The sequence below is a fragment of the Salvia miltiorrhiza genome, chromosome 4, assembly GCF_028751815.1.
Source record: "Salvia miltiorrhiza cultivar Shanhuang (shh) chromosome 4, IMPLAD_Smil_shh, whole genome shotgun sequence".
In the NCBI taxonomy this organism is placed as follows: domain Eukaryota; kingdom Viridiplantae; phylum Streptophyta; class Magnoliopsida; order Lamiales; family Lamiaceae; genus Salvia; species Salvia miltiorrhiza.
Genome location: NC_080390.1, coordinates 5938502 through 5957666, shown reverse-complemented (window position 1 = coordinate 5957666; position 19165 = coordinate 5938502). Strand labels below are relative to the sequence as shown.

Here is a 19165-nt window from a genome sequence, read left to right as displayed (position 1 = left end):
GCGGCTCTCGATCGTCACAAACGAAGAAAGAAGGGCAGAGGTCGGCTGTACATAGCCTGGCCTCCGGCCGTCGTGTGTAGCGAGGCGGCGAAGAGAGCTTGCGGGAGCTTCGGCTGGAGTTCCGGAGCGTGAGCGGCGGTGGTCGTGGCTTCTGGAGCGGGGGTGTCGTGTGTAGAGGGAGGTGGCGGCATCTTCACCGTCGCCGACGCGTGGGGCGGCGTCAATATCTAGATCTGAGAGTGGAGGTGCGGTGGCTGGCTCTACTCGCTGTTGCGGTCGCCGGAATCAAAGGGGAGGCGAGAGAGAAGTATTAATCCATTAAAATGTTGTGTTGAAGTGTAGAGCGTGCAAGTACAGAATCCATTAGAGTGTGCCGAAATTAAGGTGTAGTGTGCAAATAGCCAAATACAATGGTTGTTGTCTTGCAGTGAACAGAAGAAGTTAAGTTGAAGGAAGTATTAATTAATTTATTAATTTTGATAGATCACACATAATTAAAACATAATAATCCTCTTTTTAATCTCCTTATCTAGAATAGGGGTGGAGCAAAATACCGAAAAATCGGTATACCGCACTTACCGTACCGAAAAAATACCGAAAATACCGAAATTTCGGTATACCGAAAATTTCGGTACGGTATTGTACCGTACCGAAAATTTTCGGTACGGCAACGGTATCAATTTTCTCATACCGCGGTATACCGATATATACCGATACCGCGGTATATGCCGAAAAACCGGTATATACCGTGCTACGGTATATACCGCTGTTTCGGTATATACCGAAAAAACCTGTATACCGTCAAAATAAATTTTATATATATTTAATTAGTGGTAAATTATTAAAAAGTTTTTTTCATAATTATTAAAAAATTAATGACAACTTATAAAATATATATATTAATAATTAACAACATGTAAATAAATTGAATAAATATAAAATAAATTGCATCTATGTTATTTAACTAAAGGACTTTGAAAAGTATACAAGTATATTATATAACAAGTATGAGCTACATATATATATCTATACTTATATGTCTACATACTATAATTCTAAATCTATAATAACTATATCTCTAGAATAAGTTACATTATGTTATAAAAAAAATAAACTAATAGATAATAATAAGTCATAAGTAAATTTTGAAAAGTAAATAAATTGATTAAATATAAAACTCAAACAATAATTACAAGATCTACTAGGTTATTGATGAAACTAGAATATCAATATATAGTAAATTAGAATATATAACATATATGTGTGAGCTATATAGTTATATTATATGTGTAGACTATAACTATAATTTTAGAATAAGTTAATTCTACGGATGTAAAGTAAACAAATCGAATTGAAGCGAATATTATTGGATTCGATTCACATTCGTAAAAATAATTGCATATTCCAATGGTTACTCGAATTTCTTTTAAATTTTATTTGCTATTCATATTTGATTCGTACACTGATTCGCGAATATTCGAATCGAATCAAATATCCGTTTCAATTTTTACAAGTATAGTTTAAACAATATAAATCAAAATACTTCCTACTATTTCATTTGACTTCTTACTATTTAACTCAAAATATGAAATACTTTCGTATAAATTGAATTTTAAATCAATGATTTTAATGCTTTGATTAATATTATTTTTTATCTAAGTAAATATTAATTTTTTGTTTATTTTACTTTATATCTATTTTATTCTTTATTTTTAAATACTGAATCGAGCATTATGATTTTCAAATAATATTTGATAACCAATCAAATCAAACAAATATTCATATTTGTATTCGAGTTAATCACAAAATTTTGTATTCGAATATAAAAACTTTGAATTGAATACCAAACTGAACCAAAAATATTTGATTCATTTAATTAAGGGAAAAAAATATATAATTATGTTATTTTCCTAATATAAATAAAAGCAATTAATATCAAACAATGAAATACTTACTATATTTTCATTAAATTATTATTCAATACTCATTAAATCCTTGAATAAAAATAAAAATAATATAATGCATTATTTAACAATATATCTCATAAAAAGATAAATAATAATATAACTATTTATTAAGTGCAATATTAGATACATAATATATATAATTTCATTGTTATCTAATTTGATAATTTAACTTAATTATAGTGTACTAAAATAATTTTAAAAGTTATAGGGTTACGTATATATTATGTTATATATAATAAAAAACTATATACATATTATATATTACATATATTGATATTAATATACTAATAATTTCAATATACCGTAAGGTATGGTATACCGACTTTCGGTATGGTATACCGCACTATCGGTACGAAAACGGTATGGAAATTCTCATACCGAAATTTGCGGTATACCGATCTTCGGTATACCGAAGAGTACGGTACGGCAACGGTATGAAAATTCTCATACCGCAATTTACGGTATGGTATACGGTATGATGGAAAATTTTCGGCATACCGTACCGATCCACCCCTAATCTAGAAGAAAAGAAAGTGGCCGTTTTTAAACGAAGCCTTAAACAAGCCACTAGCTTGTCATGGCATGTCAGAGACTCAGAGACGGTGTATTTCATCCAAATTTCGCATTGAAAACATCAATTCCACCTTTATAATTAATTTTTGGATGAAATAACACGTAAGCTTGCTCTAGTGACATAATTGAAAAAATATTTTTTATTTTTTATCTTCCAAAAGAAATTAATAGAAAGTATAATGTATTATATACATACTCTGAGTTAGTATGTCTTCTGCGATACTTGATACAACAGCAAAGCGTAGCTTTTTTCCACAAAGGCAACAACGAAGCAAACGTCCAAAAACTATGGAAAATGGAATTAAACACACTTTATTCTCAACAGAACTACATGAAGCTATTGATGATGGCTCATCTTATTAGAGAGGGCATGTGACAAAGTACGAAAATAAAACGTAAGACGAAAACAAAGTATGCAAATTCACTTAACTTGGAGCTGGGATCTGTAAATGGATTGGCCTGAAGTGGGAGCAATCAGAGGGGATAACCTGATGGTGAATGAGTAAGGCACAGCAGGCACAAGATATTTCTCATGGACACAAGGAGACCAGCTGTCGTCTCCGCCTATACCCATGTGCTTGTGGTCAAGATGCACCTGTGCAATCACCAATGTCACCAACAAATTTGGATACAGACGTCCTAGGACTCAAGGTCATTGGGCAAGACAACCACACGTTTATGGTTGTCGTTGTCCAGAGACCTTGAGTCATCTAAAGAATGTCAATGAGAAATGCTCTGATCACCAAAGAGTTTGTTAAGGCCTATCCTATGGCTCCTTTCTCTCTTTCGAATACACATGATGGTTTTGTGGGAACATAAACAGTAAAGAATTGACTAGGAGAAGATGGAAATTATATAGGAGATGGGCAAAGAGAGCAGTACCTCAATGTCATCTCTCTTAACTAGTTTCTCATGGTGAGTTGCCCTCTCAAGCTCAGCAGTGCCGTAGTAACTTGCATTCAGTTGCATCGGTGGAGACCCTCCGTATGTGGAAGCATAAATCCCACGACCGTTCTTGTTCTGAAATGTTACCCACCTAACATCTGCCCTTCCCGAACATTCAACTGGAACTATGTATGGTACGTGCAAGCTACAAACATCCTGCTTGTACAAGCCAACATGTGCAGCCGCTTTTCGATCAGGATAGCACTCAAAAGGTCCTCTGCCATACCATTGGATCTGGTCTAGTGATTTGTCCAAGTGAAACTCAATCCCCACTCGAGGCAAAGGTGGTAGATCAGAATTTGGTTTTACATGGCATTCCAGTACAACATCTCCGGAACCGTAAATTGAGTATAACAGATCAACCTTGAATAAACATGCTTCTGATTGACATGAGTTTTTATCTGCATCATTAGGTATGCTAAGATAGACTATGGCAATTTTCACTAGATTCTCTGAAACATCAACAACCGTGCAACTCTCAGTCACAAAAGTCAAATCGTTCAGTTTCACAAGTTTCCACTTAGAAAGATAACTTTCTGTGTCACCCCCCTTGTCATTATCCGTGGGTGCTCTCCAAAAGCATGGCTGTATACCTTTGCTCATTACCAGGACCTCATCCACCTATCGTTCATTCCATTGCACAGAAGGGTTAATACGCAATATTTTATGTTTGTCACACAGCATGGCTGCATACACTGGAATTTCATGTGAACAACATATCACATATAGGACATGCTTAGCTACGCATATAAGCATGTCCAAAATGTTACAGAGGAAATGATAGCACGGAATATAGTGTAGCTCGATGTTACATTACCTTCCAGCTCTCGATAACTCCAGTTTGTTTGTTAAACTTGATCCCCCAGTGCTTTGAATTGTTAACTTCTATAGAATCATCAAGAACTTGAGTAAACAAGGCATGCTGGTTGGCATCAATGATCTGAAAAGCATAACATTCATCAAATATTAGTAAATAATTACACAACCATGAAAAGTTCCAGAGGCCATCGCCAATTACAGCAAGAACACCTACATGAGGAACAATGTTTTGTTTTACTGGCAGTTGGACTTGTGCAGACGAAACTATATGGCCAGCTTCAGCCCAGCGAGTGGAGCTCAAGAGCTTTACAGTAATTGTCAAAAAAGATTCTGTTGCATCTGAAGTACACCATGGGTCATACCAAGGACCAGCCTCCCATTTCATGTCATAACTTTTCTGGGGATCTATAGTGGGAAGGCTGAGGATCCCTGAACCTAGCTCACTTCCATCCCCATGCACCACCCAATGGAATGCCACATCTTGCGTTGTAGAAAAGAAGTGTGTGTTTGTAACCTACAAAGTGAACTTCAGTTCCAAGAGTATGATTAAGAAGGAAATATGAAAATGACATGATTATATAAGCTACCACCTTAACTATCCCTTCCATAAGTGAAACCTTGATGGGCTGGTATACAAATTTCACCTCTGAAAATTACGAAAAAGGAATCGAATAAAGATCACTACTTAAAAATTATGTCATGATGGAAGATGAGAACTCATTACCATGCAGAGCTGGATGTGGGCTTCTATCTGGCCATACAAGGCCATTGAGACAGAAGTTCAGATCATTAGGGGTATCTCCGAAATCGCCTCCATATGCCCAGTGTTTGGTACCATCTGCACTCTCCTTCAGTAGTGCCTTTAGAGAACAAAAAAAAATAGTAATTATATAACTCACAAGAAAGGAATCATAAATGGTTGTTATTGTAAATACTAAATGCTTCCATCTTTCTCAATTTACCTCCAAAATGTAGCAATGCAAACCCAGATTTTGAAAGCAATATCTAGTTATTAGAGATAAGATTGCTTTATTTTCAACTAAAAGTCCTTCACACCCTCCATATTCAATTAGAAAACAACCTTGTAAGCACAGATAACATTCGCTGGCAAAGCTTCCATCCCACTATTCCCCTCTTTTGATAAACTTTAGCCATCACATCATCTTTTACAACTTCAAATTGCATCATTTCGTCTTTGAAGAAATAGTAAAGGATGAATTTGCTTATGACATGCATCTTTTTGCACTAACTTCCTGACTTTCTCTGATATACAACATATAGTTGAATCTTTTAAATCAAGCATGGTTAATTAAAGGCGGCATACAGTAAAACTTAATAAGATATGAACCTGATCAACCCAATCCCAGATAAAGCCTCCCTGGAGACCAAATGTGCTATCAATTGCTTCCCAGTATTCTTGAATATTCCCGGTGCTGTTCCCCATTGAATGTGAATATCTGGCAGTTTTTTAGCATCTCAATCAGTATTTGTATGAGATTGGGTGGAAAAATCATTCTATTTCTAGAGACGAGCATTTAAAAAATAGAGGAACTTACTCGCACAGTATCAACGGACGTAATTCATCTGGATCTTGAGCGATCTTAACCATATCCCAAACACGCATGTACATGGGGCAAACAATATCTGTTGAAGATGTTCTGGCTCCCCCACCTTCATAGTGTAAGACCCTAGTTGAATCCTTACCTCGAACCCAACCTAAAATTGAATAAAGTCATATTCAAACTACTAAAGCTAATCCTCAATCTTGATTACCAAATGACCAGAAAATATTGAGCTGACTCATGCATGTTAACCTTTATGAACATATCAACTGTCTAAAAACTTTAATTAAGAGGACAAAGAGTGGTCTCATACCAGAAACATCAGAGATGAATGAATGAACAACTATGAAAACAATCACACTTACAATAACTCATAACACATTCCTGATAAACACAAATGTGATCACAAGTTTCCAGGATATCACTATAATTATTTCTTTTTAAGTATTTCTGTTCTCCAAAACCTAAATAGTGGTGTATTTTGTGGCCATTCTGCTCCTCACAAGGCGTCTCATGAAAATATTACAGAAACCACAATATCAGAAGCAGATTGATGTGAGAAACTATGAAATAGTTGCAGTTTAATTTCCACTAGTAATTTAATTGTCACTATGATTCAGGTTAAGAGCTATATGAAGCTGAAGCTAGTTTAAAATTTACTCAATTTCAAACAATGATGTTTGTAAAGAATTCAAGATCAGGCATAGGACACTTTATCCAAACATATTGAGGGAGGGAGTAGACAGCCAGCTGACAAAGTGCTTACGGAGGCATGCAACTTTGCAATATATTTAAAAACAGTCAAGGCCAAGCAAGACTAAAGTAGGGAAAAAAAGGTACCTGCAAGTGCAGCATGATTGGGCCCATAGCTTGACTCATTTCCTAAAGACCAAGAAATGATGCAAGCATGGTTTTTGTCCCTATCAACCATTCCTATAACTCGATCCAACATGGAAGCGGCCCAAATTGGTTCACTAGTAGGATGCCTTACATTGGAGGAAAGATGAAAACCATGCGTTTCAATATTGGCCTCATCAATCATGTACATGCCGAACAGATCGCACAACTCATACCACCTTTGATGTTGAGGGTAATGGCTGTTTCTGACAGCGTTCATATTGTTTTGCTTCATCACAATCAAATCCTAAACAAAAACAAGCATGTCAGTGAGCATTGCACCAGATCTATGAAAAGGCAAGCAGGCATAGACACTCAGAAATAAAAGATCCATTACCTGAACCATGCAGGACTCCAAGTTTGTTTTACCGAGACGAGGGTGGTGTTCATGCCTGTTCACCCCTCTTATCATCACAGGTTGTCCATTTACAAGGAGTTGTTTTGGGGCTTTTGATATTTGCCTTATACCAACTTGGCATGATTCACAATCAACAATGTTCCCAGATGCATCTTTAAGGGTGACAACAAGAGTGTAAAGATTTGGCTGTCATAATACAAATTAATGATAAGAAGTCCAACAAAAGAAATTATAAATTTATGAAATTCAGCTATGCATGTATACTTGGGTTAACTATTGATGGGATCAAGTAAACACATTGGCAGAAATATACCTATCTTATCAATGAGATGACCTAAGATAAATCTCGTGTCAATTGAAGTTTCTGGGACTAGAGCAGCATGGCTGAACGACGGTTACTCAATAGATGACTGTTTAAACTTCTGAGATAATGAGATTTCATAAACATATTTAGGTATCCATGGATGCATGATTCCTGATCTAGCTTCTCCAGCATGGTACAGTATGCAGCAAGGTGCCAAGGTTATATTCTCAAAACTGACATTTTGTTCAGCAAAATCTGTTCGGTGTCAACTTTTTTATACTTGAATTCACTAGCATGAGCATATTCAAAAGAACATAGAAGCAATTACTAAAATTGATGATATTTCTAGAATTCTCTACATGCAAAGGAACCAGGTTGCTTTTATGCCCTGAGGAGTTCGCAAAAAACAGAGTCCTGTATAGTTATATAATTACGTGGTGATGGATAATTAGCTACATACTGCAGGTAGAAAGCTTATATAAATTCTAGGTCAAAATATACTTACATGCTCGGCAGTCCACAGCTTGGGCATCTGCAATTTCCCTTTAAGTTGATATCCTATGAAGCCAAGGTAATAATCAACAGAATTCGTTAATTCTAGACGAGCCACGCTTGTACTTGGCAGATTGGGATGTTCATTGCTGGAGTACCAACTCTCTGAATCAAAAATTTCAGCCTCAACGGTGAAGCTTGCAATAAACTTGTCTTCAGATATTTTGAAAAAATTCCCACTTTCTGCCGAGCTGTCAGTTTTTATTTCTGACTTGTCAATTTTCACTTCAACCTGAACAGAAAATTAGTAAAGCGTAGTTAGCGAACTCGTACATTTGCCACACATTATCTCCACATTTTGCTACACTTCACATTAGAAAGAATAAGACATGTTTCAACACTTGTACATACTACATAGGATTAGGATTTCTTGGCAACTCAAACTATAAGCTTTTGCCTCGCTTAGAACAATGATTCAAATATGCAAAGGCAGATGAAATAGCTCTAGATTTCGATAGTGTTGCTAATGAGTTATGTAGCATGTAATTCTTATACTTCATTTTCCTAAATTATGTTTCTCCCCAGTAGATATAGTGGAAGAAAAAGGACACCCTGATGATTCTAATCAATTTTAATTTTTCTGTGTCAAAATTACATGTTAGATGATCAGGAAATTATATAATAGTACTGCATTGATAGCAGCAGTTTAGCACCAGCCAAGAAACATCTTGTGAGTTACTAATACGTCACAAAGTGTGAAAAGAGTTTGGTTGAACAAGTAGTGGCTTCAATGTATTAGATAATCTATGCGGCTAGCCCCAGTCAGCTGATATGCCAGTGAGGATTACTTGAGATGAGACCATTTTTAGTTAGTTTCAATATGCTAGTAAACACACAGTTTGTCTATTTTACCTGTATATCTGCAAAAGAAAAATCTTCTGCCAAACTCGATTTGAAGAAGTAATCAGCAATAAAGACCTGAAGATTCATTGAAACGTGGATCAGATCACTTATACAAGTATTAATACTCTTCTGTAAAGTTGGCTTATTGTGTTTAAGGACTGCATTCAAATATTAATGCTATAAATTCTCAAAAATTTTCTTTCATTGTAATAACGTCACCCATTACACAAAATATATTATTCGAAACGTTAGTGTAGAAATCACTATATCATTTTCTTTAAGCAAAGTTAACAAAATTGCCAAAACACTAAGTGCCGCTGTATTAAAGGACAAACCTTCGGTTTAGCAAGAAGTAAAACATCACGATGGATACCAGATAACCACCAGTGATCCTGATCTTCAAGGTATGAACCATCAGACCATCTCATCACTTGAACAGCCAGACAATTTTTCTGGTCAGATCCACATGGATAACAAAAATCGGTGATCTCGAATTCAGCTGGTAGTCTGCTATCTTGACTGACAACAGAAGGATAGTTTTTCTAGTGTTAAAGAACATACTATTAAAACAATGCAGTTACATACATGGGTATCTGTGCATGACTGGGGGTGGTATGTGGGGACATACATGCTGCAAAAAACTAGTGTTTATAAGCTAGTAAATGAAGACATTGCATATGAGCTTGACATCCCCCCGGCCCTTATTAATTATTATGCTAACAAGTCAAAGTGTGAACAACGAAACTGGTTTTATATCTCTAAACTTGACAGCAACCAACTACTGGAATACTTCCACCTTTAAGGGAACATACAACTTTCTTGACGAAGTGCCGCCAATCAACAACCAAGAAAATAACAAAACAAAGACGCTATACAGTAATTCTTCTTAGTTTTTTGTCCACTTTCTTATCCATTTTCCCATCTATACTGATGTGATGACAAACTCTTTCTTGTCTTGTCGTCCACCAATGCATTATAGAAATTTTGTTTCTCCTCTTAAAATAGTGATACAAGCAAGCAGCTTCGATCAAACATAATAACTCATATTGCCATAATAGAGAAATAGAAAAGACTGTCACACAATCTATGTATAATTTGCATGGATATTCCCCTCTATATTTTCCAATACTTTTCTACAACTAGAAGCAAATTATCATTTTGTCTTCTTTCAATCACTTAGAGAATTGATATGAAAAAGTAGGTTCATACTAGTCCTGGAGCATTAGTAAACTAAAAAATATTTCCTCAATCAAATCTTGGTATGAGATTGCCATTCAAAAGTCTTGAGCAAATGAAACAGACCTATATCCAGTTGGGTGTCCATTCACCCATGTAAAGAAGGCAGAATCAACAGCTTCAAAATGTAAGAATATCCTCCGACCTGCAATGCAGTTTGATGGATGGTTGACAGCCAAAGGAAATGGCACAACAACTTTCAGTATCTATGGGAGACTATAAGAACTAGAATAATCTATCTACAGCACATAACCTAGCCCTAAAATCTCACCTTCCCATTCTTTAGGAAGGAAAAAGTAAGTCCTGTAGCAGCCAGTGGGATTATCTTCTGGGACTTCAGGTGGAGTAAGAGGAAAGGGGTATACAACATTTGTGTAGATTGGCGTGTCAAATCCATGCATCTGCCAATTGGAGGGGACTGGCTCAACAGGAAAATATTAAAGGTATCAGAATAAGTAATAAAGCTGGCGCTATCATTTCAGTGCACAAATATACAACAGACACTGCCAGAACCAATTCCATACTAAAAGAGACATACAAGTTGGAGATCATATTTACAAAAAGAATTTCGTAGGAGCTAATTTATATGTCACTGTAGGTTTGATCTGTCAATATGTGTAGCGTTTATATCTGTGGGAGTGTTACAGAATAAGTTTTACTTGAAGGTTATAGGAATATAGATGTTTTAGGGATATCTCATGTGTATTCATATGGGTTCTTTACCCTAAATCAATATATTGAAATATGTTTCTACATGAAACTACATGCTTCCAACAATCCAAGGATTTCAAGACCCTAGGACCTGAAACTTTTTACCATGTTGTCTCCTTCATAATACAAAGGATGATAAACTTGGGCATACCAGTCCATTTCCCAGAGACTGATTGGGGAAATTGATTTTATCCCATACAAAACCTGAAATACAGCCTTCGCTATGAGCCTTATAGGATAGTTTATGCATTGAACGGATTCACCTGGAAGGGGATTAATATTCATTAAAACAACCAATGGAGCACAGAAATCTACACTGATGCAGAGTCGCAGACTCGGAAGGATCTCTATCTGACAGGCGGTCCCTTTCTGGATATTGTTCTTATGTATGAGATAATTCAGCCACAAGGTAAAGTAAGAAGCAGAATGTGGTAGCTAGAAGTAGAAATGAAGCTGAGTTACATGCAATGGCAAACAGAATTTGTGAACTGCTATGGCTAATTGGTTGAACTTAGACTACCACGTAAAGCACTTATGAGGCGAGACCATACTTTGACTATTTCACAAGAAGACAGACATTAGCATTGCTAATAACCCCATGCAGCATATCCGAGAAATAGATCGTCACTCATTCAAAGAAAAGATTGAAGGTGAAGATAAATATGCATGCCATTGTACCAAGTGGTCAACAAATTGGTGACATCTTCACAAAGGGACTCTTTAAGCCACATTTTGATATGATAAGCAGCAAGTCGGGTCTCCATGAAGCATAGTATTATACAAACCAACTTGAAGGGAAGTGTAGGTTTTATCTGTGTATATGTGTATAGTTTGGTCAGTGCAGGAGTGTTACAGGTTAGGATTTTATTTTCTAGGTAATAGGAATATTGATATTTTAAGTATATCTCTTTCTTGTACAATAGATAACATGTGGATTTATATGGGTCGTTACCTAACCAGTGTACTGAAATCTGTTTCTACCTAAACCTAGTCACATAGAGGATTTACTAATCAAAGAAGATTATTTCTCATGAAAACTTTTAGATAGGTCAAGTGATTAAATAAATAGCCAGAGTTTAACCATGCAATGCAATACATATCTTGCGAAATGAACACTGAGTAACGGTATATAAATATTGAATTCATACAAGTAAAATGTACGGGTAACAACTTTATTCACAATCCTTGTATTCCATGAACTAAGTATTTATAAGCTCCAAAAGTTATGCAAGTTTCTAGAAATAAATGCAACCAGTCTAATTTGTTTTTTCTAATCTATAATACAATAAAAATTGCCACTTGTACCGAATTCCTTTAAGCAGAAAGGGTGGCATTGTTTCCCCGTATAAGAGGCTAAAGAACATTGTAAAGTAAGTGTGTACTAGCAGAACATGTAATGTTTAAATGTTTGTTACTACAAGTATACAAATAAAGCATAAATTTACCTGGCATAGTATTCCATGTAGAATCTTGAAATGAACTGTCATAAAATTCAGAAGGAGTATCACTAGGATTGGAGGCCAAAAAAAATTTCCAATCTCCAGACAAAGACTTGACGAAAGGCAGGTTCTTGACCCAATATGCAGCACAGTCGATTGCCTTTACAACAGCATCATCGTCCCAAACGGCTTCCTTTGACACCAAGATACTCACTTTGTTGCGCTCATACCAGTACTTTAAAGAACCTAAGCAGTAACAACATCAAATTTTGGTAATATTAGGGTTGCGTGGTTCAAATCCTATGAAGCACAACCCAACTGCCACCCACCTCTCCCAACAAAATAATCAGAATTGTTTATGGTATTATAGCATGTTAGTGAGCATTTAATAACATGATCTAATCAATCATAAAATGGACAATCTTTCTTTCTACAGCCAAGTCAGATTATAGCAGGATGAAAAATAATTTAGGCTGCATTTTGATTGAAGAACTTTTAGGAAAAATAATTCAAATCTATAGCAAAAAAACCTTTGAAATGTTTGGATGAACTCGTCTTATAAGCAGTTTGAACTTTGAACCAGTAACACTCATTTTTAACTACATTTCGCTTTTCCCCATGCGAGAATCTCCATTTTTGTGATCATCTAAGAATTATATCCACTGTATATGATGAAATTCCTCTCCTCAAATCATATACTCCAATCTAAATGTAACCGCAGAATAATATGAGAAAACCCAAAGAACATGTAACCTTCAATAGATTCATGGCAGTGCATAGGAACATGAGCATCTCTCTTCCTCCACTTAATGAAAGATGGATCTTCCCATATCTTGTGACCATTCTTTGGAGTTAAAGCAAGTTGACCAACCAATGAGCCCATGTACAAGAATCAAAACCTATAGCTGCATATATTTGAACTTTGTTTGAGTAAATCAGCAAAAGCAAAAAAGGATAAAAAAAAATAAACATGTAGCATTGTCAAAATATACATCATAAGGATGTGTTTGATATATAAATTGAGATAAAGGGTGATAAATAAAATAAATAATATCAGGGGGGAGGAGATATTAAATTTCGCAGTGGAACAGTGAGAGCGGGCCTCTCGCTTAATGTGGGCCTTCTTGTTAATCAAAATATTGCTATCAAACGCTTAGATAAGACATGATTATTTATCTATTTTGCTTTATCTAGGGCTATCAAACATGCCCTAACTATCTGAAGATGCACTAATAGGGAAATTGTTATGTCCTGTACTCTATGCATTGATGTAGAAAAATGATCTCCTCTATCAATACATAAATTGCTAAATATATGAGGAAATAATAATTTTCCTTCATCAATTCATTAGTTAAAGGAAACCAAATCCCTAACAACAAGAACAAAAGCATCACAATAACAAAATGGCGTATCAATCAAGAAAGGGCTGCAAAATGGGACACCAGTCAGATTAGGTGATAAAAATCCGGATGTCATATTTGCTCAATTGAAGGCTCCATATCTCAGCTCAATTTGTATACAAAATGAAGGCTTCATTCATAATTAACTCTTCAAATGTAAAACTTTAAAAAAGGACGAGTATAAAGGATCTCCAAAACAGGAGATTGTTTAGGTTTCTTGTCCATAAAATATGTCAAAGATGAAAGAGACCAGACTCCATGTTCTTTCTTGGCACATAGTAAATGAAAATTTGTTGAGACACTTCCCAGCCATCCATACTAACCACAAAATTAGAAACGGAATGATTCTCAAAAACCACCAGGAATACATACCAATACACAATCAGTTCTATAATACCATCCATGCTAACGGCGAGAAAGACTAACCAACACATACAGAAAATCACATGAATTAGAACACTCTTCACCAGTTAATGGCAATTATATTGCCATATACATCGGTTATATAAATCATAAGATGATCAACTACATTACAAACAACTCCCCAAGTAACTGAACTCAGCTGGAACTTGCCAAACGTGTATACGAAATTCGGAAACATCAACAGTCAAGCTATGAATCAGAATCAACAATCATTTGCTGAAGAAGCTAAAATTATCTTTTAAAAAAATCAAACAATGAGGAGAGTCGGATATTGTATTTTCATCCAACATAGAAAGTCACACAAATCATACATCGCGAGAGAGAGAAACAGAGAGAGAAAGTATACCAAGCAGAAGGTAAGATGATTTGAAGTAGGAATGATGAGTGGAGTGTTTGTTAGTGGGCTCAATTTAACGAAACTCCCCTCTCAGCAGACTATATTTATTTTTCGATCCCTCTGTTTGTATAGTATTCGAATTTGATCCTCGGATTTTGTCGGATCTCGCAAAAGCATCTCTAAGAAATTAGCAGCGTATCTGTCACGTGGGAAACGTTATCGATATATACTAGTTTTGGTACGAGGCTAAGTAACCGTCCACTAATACAAATCAATCCAGTGGCGGATCCGGGAGGGGCTAGGGGGGCTTCAGCCCCCTCCCATTTTTTGAGTTTTTTTTTTTTTAAATAAATAATATAGATATATATTTTATTTTATATCTATATATATGTGTATATAAATAAGAAATACAAGGAAAAATATAGTAATACATTGTTTATAGTATTCAATTATCCATATTGATTGCTTAACACATTGAGTTGTTACATTTATATTATTTTTATCATTTTTTCTTTCTTAGTTAATTTTTAATGTTGAATTTGAGTCAATTCTAGAGGTAAAAGTAAAATTACTAATTATTAACTATGAAAATTAGTTTATTTGTTTAGAAGATGAAACATTTTCTTAAAAAAAAAATGCATAAAAGTATGTCTTTATATGCTTTCAATCTACTTGATGTTGAGTTAATTGAATTGCGAACAATTATCTATTATATTAAGTGATTGTTAAAAAAATGCATGACCATAAAGTGTACGGAATGCTAAAAAAAAATTGCTTCGGGGGCTCCCGCCCCCGAACCCCCGTGTAAATATTTTCAGACGCCGTAGTCCAATAGATTCAGCCCCTGAAGGTTGAATCCTGGATCCGCCCCTGAATCAATCAATTAAATGTTGCATTTCCTGAATAACAGTTGCAATCATTTGATCAAATAATCGACTCTCGTATTTATGTATGAAATTATTTTTTTGAGTTGACTCGAACTTTATCAATTTTATTTCTATCTTTAAAGTTTATCAATTGTATGGCAACTTTTTGAAGTATACTCCATCTGTACACGATATTGTTTTCGCTTTGTGGACGATACTAATTTTGAAAAAATGATGGATAGTAGTTGACGGTAATGGATATTGTTATGAGTGGAGTTTGAGTCTCATTATTATTGTGAATAGAGTTTGTGGAACCTATTGCAATAAATGAAAGTGAAAATAATATTATGTGTGAATCAAAATAACAAAAGTAGAAATTATATTATGAACAGTAGGAGTATCAATTTTATCATCGGAATTTCACTCCATCGGTTGAATCGTAATATGATGTATCAAATGATGATCTATTAAAAAATAAGTTGTATACGAATATATTAATTAATAAAATCGATACAAATTGAAAAGACTGGAATAGAAATGATAAGTTGGAAAGATTGGTATATAATGGATACTATTGCTAAAGATTATGATAGAATTGATCAATTTCAAAGATTGTGATAAAATTGATAAATTTTGAAACTGATTTTAGTATTAACCCTTTGATTTTTTTATTATATTTATTCAGTTTGTAACTTGAATTAATAATAAAATAAAAATCGACACTTTCTTAGGGTGGCCTACTAATGGAGTGGGTGGCTTGTGATAAGAATAACCAACACTAGTGCACTAGAATTTTTTAATGTCTACTATTTACTTTTCATATGTTGTTTGCATATTATTACACATTATCATAATTTACTTAGGCCATCCACTGTGGTGCTACCCCATAGTGGTGCCACATATGTGCCACCTCAACAACTACCTCTACCCTATATTTTCTCCACTATAGTACTACCTCATTTTCAACTATTCATGGACCCCACTATCATTATTACTTTTACCACCACATATATATATATACCACAAAAAAAAAAAAAAAAACCAAAACTGCCTAACTGCCGAAAGGGGGAAAAGAGGTGGGCCAGCGCGTCTGCTGTCATACCCAGGCGCACAGCGGGCGCGTGCAATGCACGCGCTCCAGCTGTGCGCGCTGGGCCGCGTTTGAACTCCCTCCGCGCGTCTGCTGCAGCTGCTCGTGGGGCCCGCCTGCTGCTGCTACCAAGGTAGCAAATTTGCTACCTTCTCGTTCTCTGCTACCCCAATTTCCACCTCCCACTATGGTTCTCTCCCCTCCACATAGACAACTACCCCCCCATAGTGGATGCTCTTAGAGTGCATGTTCATATAATGGATATAGATTTTTCTCATCGCCCAAAAGAAATTGGCAACAACTTGTGTACATGTACACCCATCCACCTCAATTAGAATTCATCAATAATCAATTAAAGTTTATTAATATTATAATTAGAATTTAATTAAAACGGATGCACATTAACGCTTGACACTTTTATTTATATCCGCTGTATGTTTCCCTCCTTTGGCAAGGAGAAAAGAGGATGAAACTTGAATCACTCTAATCATCTTTTTTTTTTAATTAACAGTATTAAATAAAGAAATTTAAAGACCACGTCACAGGAAACTCGAACCAAGACCCAACATTAGACATTATAACCCCCTACCACTTGGCCAACACACGCACACAATCACTCTTATCTTTGTTTTATTGTAAGTAGTAAGTAGCTATTTTTATTTTAAATAATTATCATGTCAATTACTTTGAAAACCAAGAGCTAGGTTATGGTTTGAATTTGAAAGCTATACTGTTGAATTGAAAAGTCAGAAGTGGTTGGGGTAGTAGTATACCTTTATATGCCATGTTCCCTTTTTACCATTTTAGTATGTTCACAAAAGATATTCATTTTTTATTTTTAAATACTATTCTACAACACAATTTATTAATGGGCAAATGGTTTTTAATACCCACTTTTATAATACATCTATCAAATCTACCCACCTTTATAAAACATCTATGAAAAATACCCACTTCATAGTGAAATACCATTCCTACCCTTATACTTAATCTCTCTTAATAATTTTGATTAAGCTTAAATGGTATATCGGCTGGAAACTTTCCTCGTGCCCGATAGATTACTTTGTAATCTGGGTCTGGACTGTGAGACAACGCCACGTACTTTTAAGCAAAAAACAGTTTAAAACAGTTAGATCCCGCGCTTCTCAAAATGGTATCAGAGCGGGTTTTTATAGAGGAATTATGTAATTTTTTATTTATTTTATAATTAACCTATGTGGGAGGAGACTCCACTGAAAAACATGGATCCGGATGAGTGTCCGAGATGTGTACACTACAGGAATTCTCTCCAAAATCTGGAGGAAGAAACCAGTCGCCTAATAGGCGACCTCAGATGGAACAATCGAGTCCTCGTTACCAACTTACGACGAGGAGGAGATATCGAGCTTATTCGTGAGATCATCGCGAGTATCCAATTCTACCATGAGAACCTCATGAGATTCGCCGCAACCAGAATGGCGATAGAACGAGCTATGGACGAGGCCCATCAGTCACACGATTGATGGAACCAAAAACCAAGGCGGAAGTAGCTTATCCAAGCTACCACAAGATCGAGCCAGACTCTTCCGAGAATGTCAACCTGCGGGAGATTCAAAAGACGGTGGAGTATTACGGCAACAAGCTGTATGAGCTACCGATGGAGATGAGCAAAATATCACTCAAACAAGAGGAAATACTAACCCTCTTGCGTGATATCCAGAAAATGGTGGAGGAGATCGAAAGGCGAAAACTATGTTCCGGAAAAATTCGGAATCAATGGTCCAAAGACCCAACGTATCTACCTCTATTCGATGCAGTACCCAAGGAGTTGCAGCCGAAGGACATAATCCGAATCATGAAAGGCAAATATCATGAATAGCCTTGACAGAATCGGATTAGAAGATCTACAGGAGTTAGCAGAATCTTTTGCTAACCTCAATATGGTTGATCTAAAGATGAACCAAGGAGATGAGGTGCCTAAAACCGAGCCTCAAGAAGGAGAACCGTCAAAGAAAGGACCGGCTCAAGAAGATACTAGCCAGTTCCGGCGGACCAAAAGACGGAGGCCTCAGATGCAGGATACTCCTGTAGGAAAGGTCACACTAGAACCAATCCATCCATATGGATTGATTCTCAACCTCGACGAAGCCAGTTTCAAAGAATGGGAGGGTCTCATCGACGAATGGGCTTCATCATTGAATGTCGTGATTGCCACAATAGATTACGACAAAAAAGAATTTGCCAGAATCTTCGAAGCAAGCTTGGCAGGCATGGCAAAACAATACTGGGATAAAATCGAAGTCTCAGCAAGGGAAGATATGTTTAGTAGCACATCAATTTATGAAATCATAAAGGAGACTACTAAACAAATAAAAATCCATTTCTTGGGAATGGGTTTTTTCGAAGGATCCGCGGAGGAGAAGCGCAAGAAATATCAACAGGCACTATTCAATCTAAGATTGATGGTGCTAGAACCAAAAGCTCTCGATGAATTTCTGCGCCTGTACACCCTATATGTCCATATGGGGGTGGTTGATGATCAGAAAGCCATGGACCTCTTTTTCCCAAAGTTTCCGAGTCCATGGAGAGAGATGCTCATCAACGAGTATGTATCACCAGGAGGATATCCACTTGATAGCGCTTCAAGAAGGAGGTCTTATGTACACAAGAAGCTGTCCGAATGGTGCCAGAAGGCAGCGGACCAGAGGAATCTCAAGAAATTGAGGAGACTCAATAAGAAATCTCCATTGATGTGCGACAACATTGATCTTCCAACAGAGATTGGTGCTGAACTGCTATATCAAAGGAAGAGTCGAAAGAAACATAGGTATCAACCCTATGAAAGAAAGTCCAGAAGAAGTTCT

The 19165-nt window shown here is 35.9% G+C and overlaps 1 protein-coding gene across 3 annotated transcripts; it reads right to left on the bottom strand.

Annotated features, from left to right (window-relative positions):
• Positions 1-2662: 2662 nt before the first annotated feature.
• On the bottom strand, positions 2663-14526 carry LOC131022417 (uncharacterized). 3 transcript variants are annotated; one of them, XM_057951885.1, is made up of 18 exons: positions 14376-14526; positions 12960-13111; positions 12213-12452; positions 10328-10474; positions 10123-10201; positions 9156-9339; positions 8830-8895; positions 7931-8209; positions 7101-7307; positions 6707-7010; positions 5861-6020; positions 5653-5761; positions 5029-5164; positions 4895-4950; positions 4519-4818; positions 4303-4425; positions 3423-4106; positions 2663-3135 (listed from the first exon to the last, which is right to left on the bottom strand). In XM_057951885.1, the coding sequence occupies exons 2-18, from the start codon at positions 13087-13089 to the stop codon at positions 2962-2964; spliced, it is 3378 nt and encodes a 1125-aa protein (XP_057807868.1). In that variant the 5' UTR covers positions 13090-13111; positions 14376-14526; the 3' UTR covers positions 2663-2961. The 3 variants fall into 3 exon arrangements, with proteins under 3 accessions (XP_057807868.1, XP_057807869.1, XP_057807870.1); XM_057951886.1 differs by having other exon boundaries at positions 12960-13126; positions 14376-14406; XM_057951887.1 differs by having other exon boundaries at positions 13979-14381.
• Between the last annotated feature and the right edge of the window lie 4639 nt (positions 14527-19165).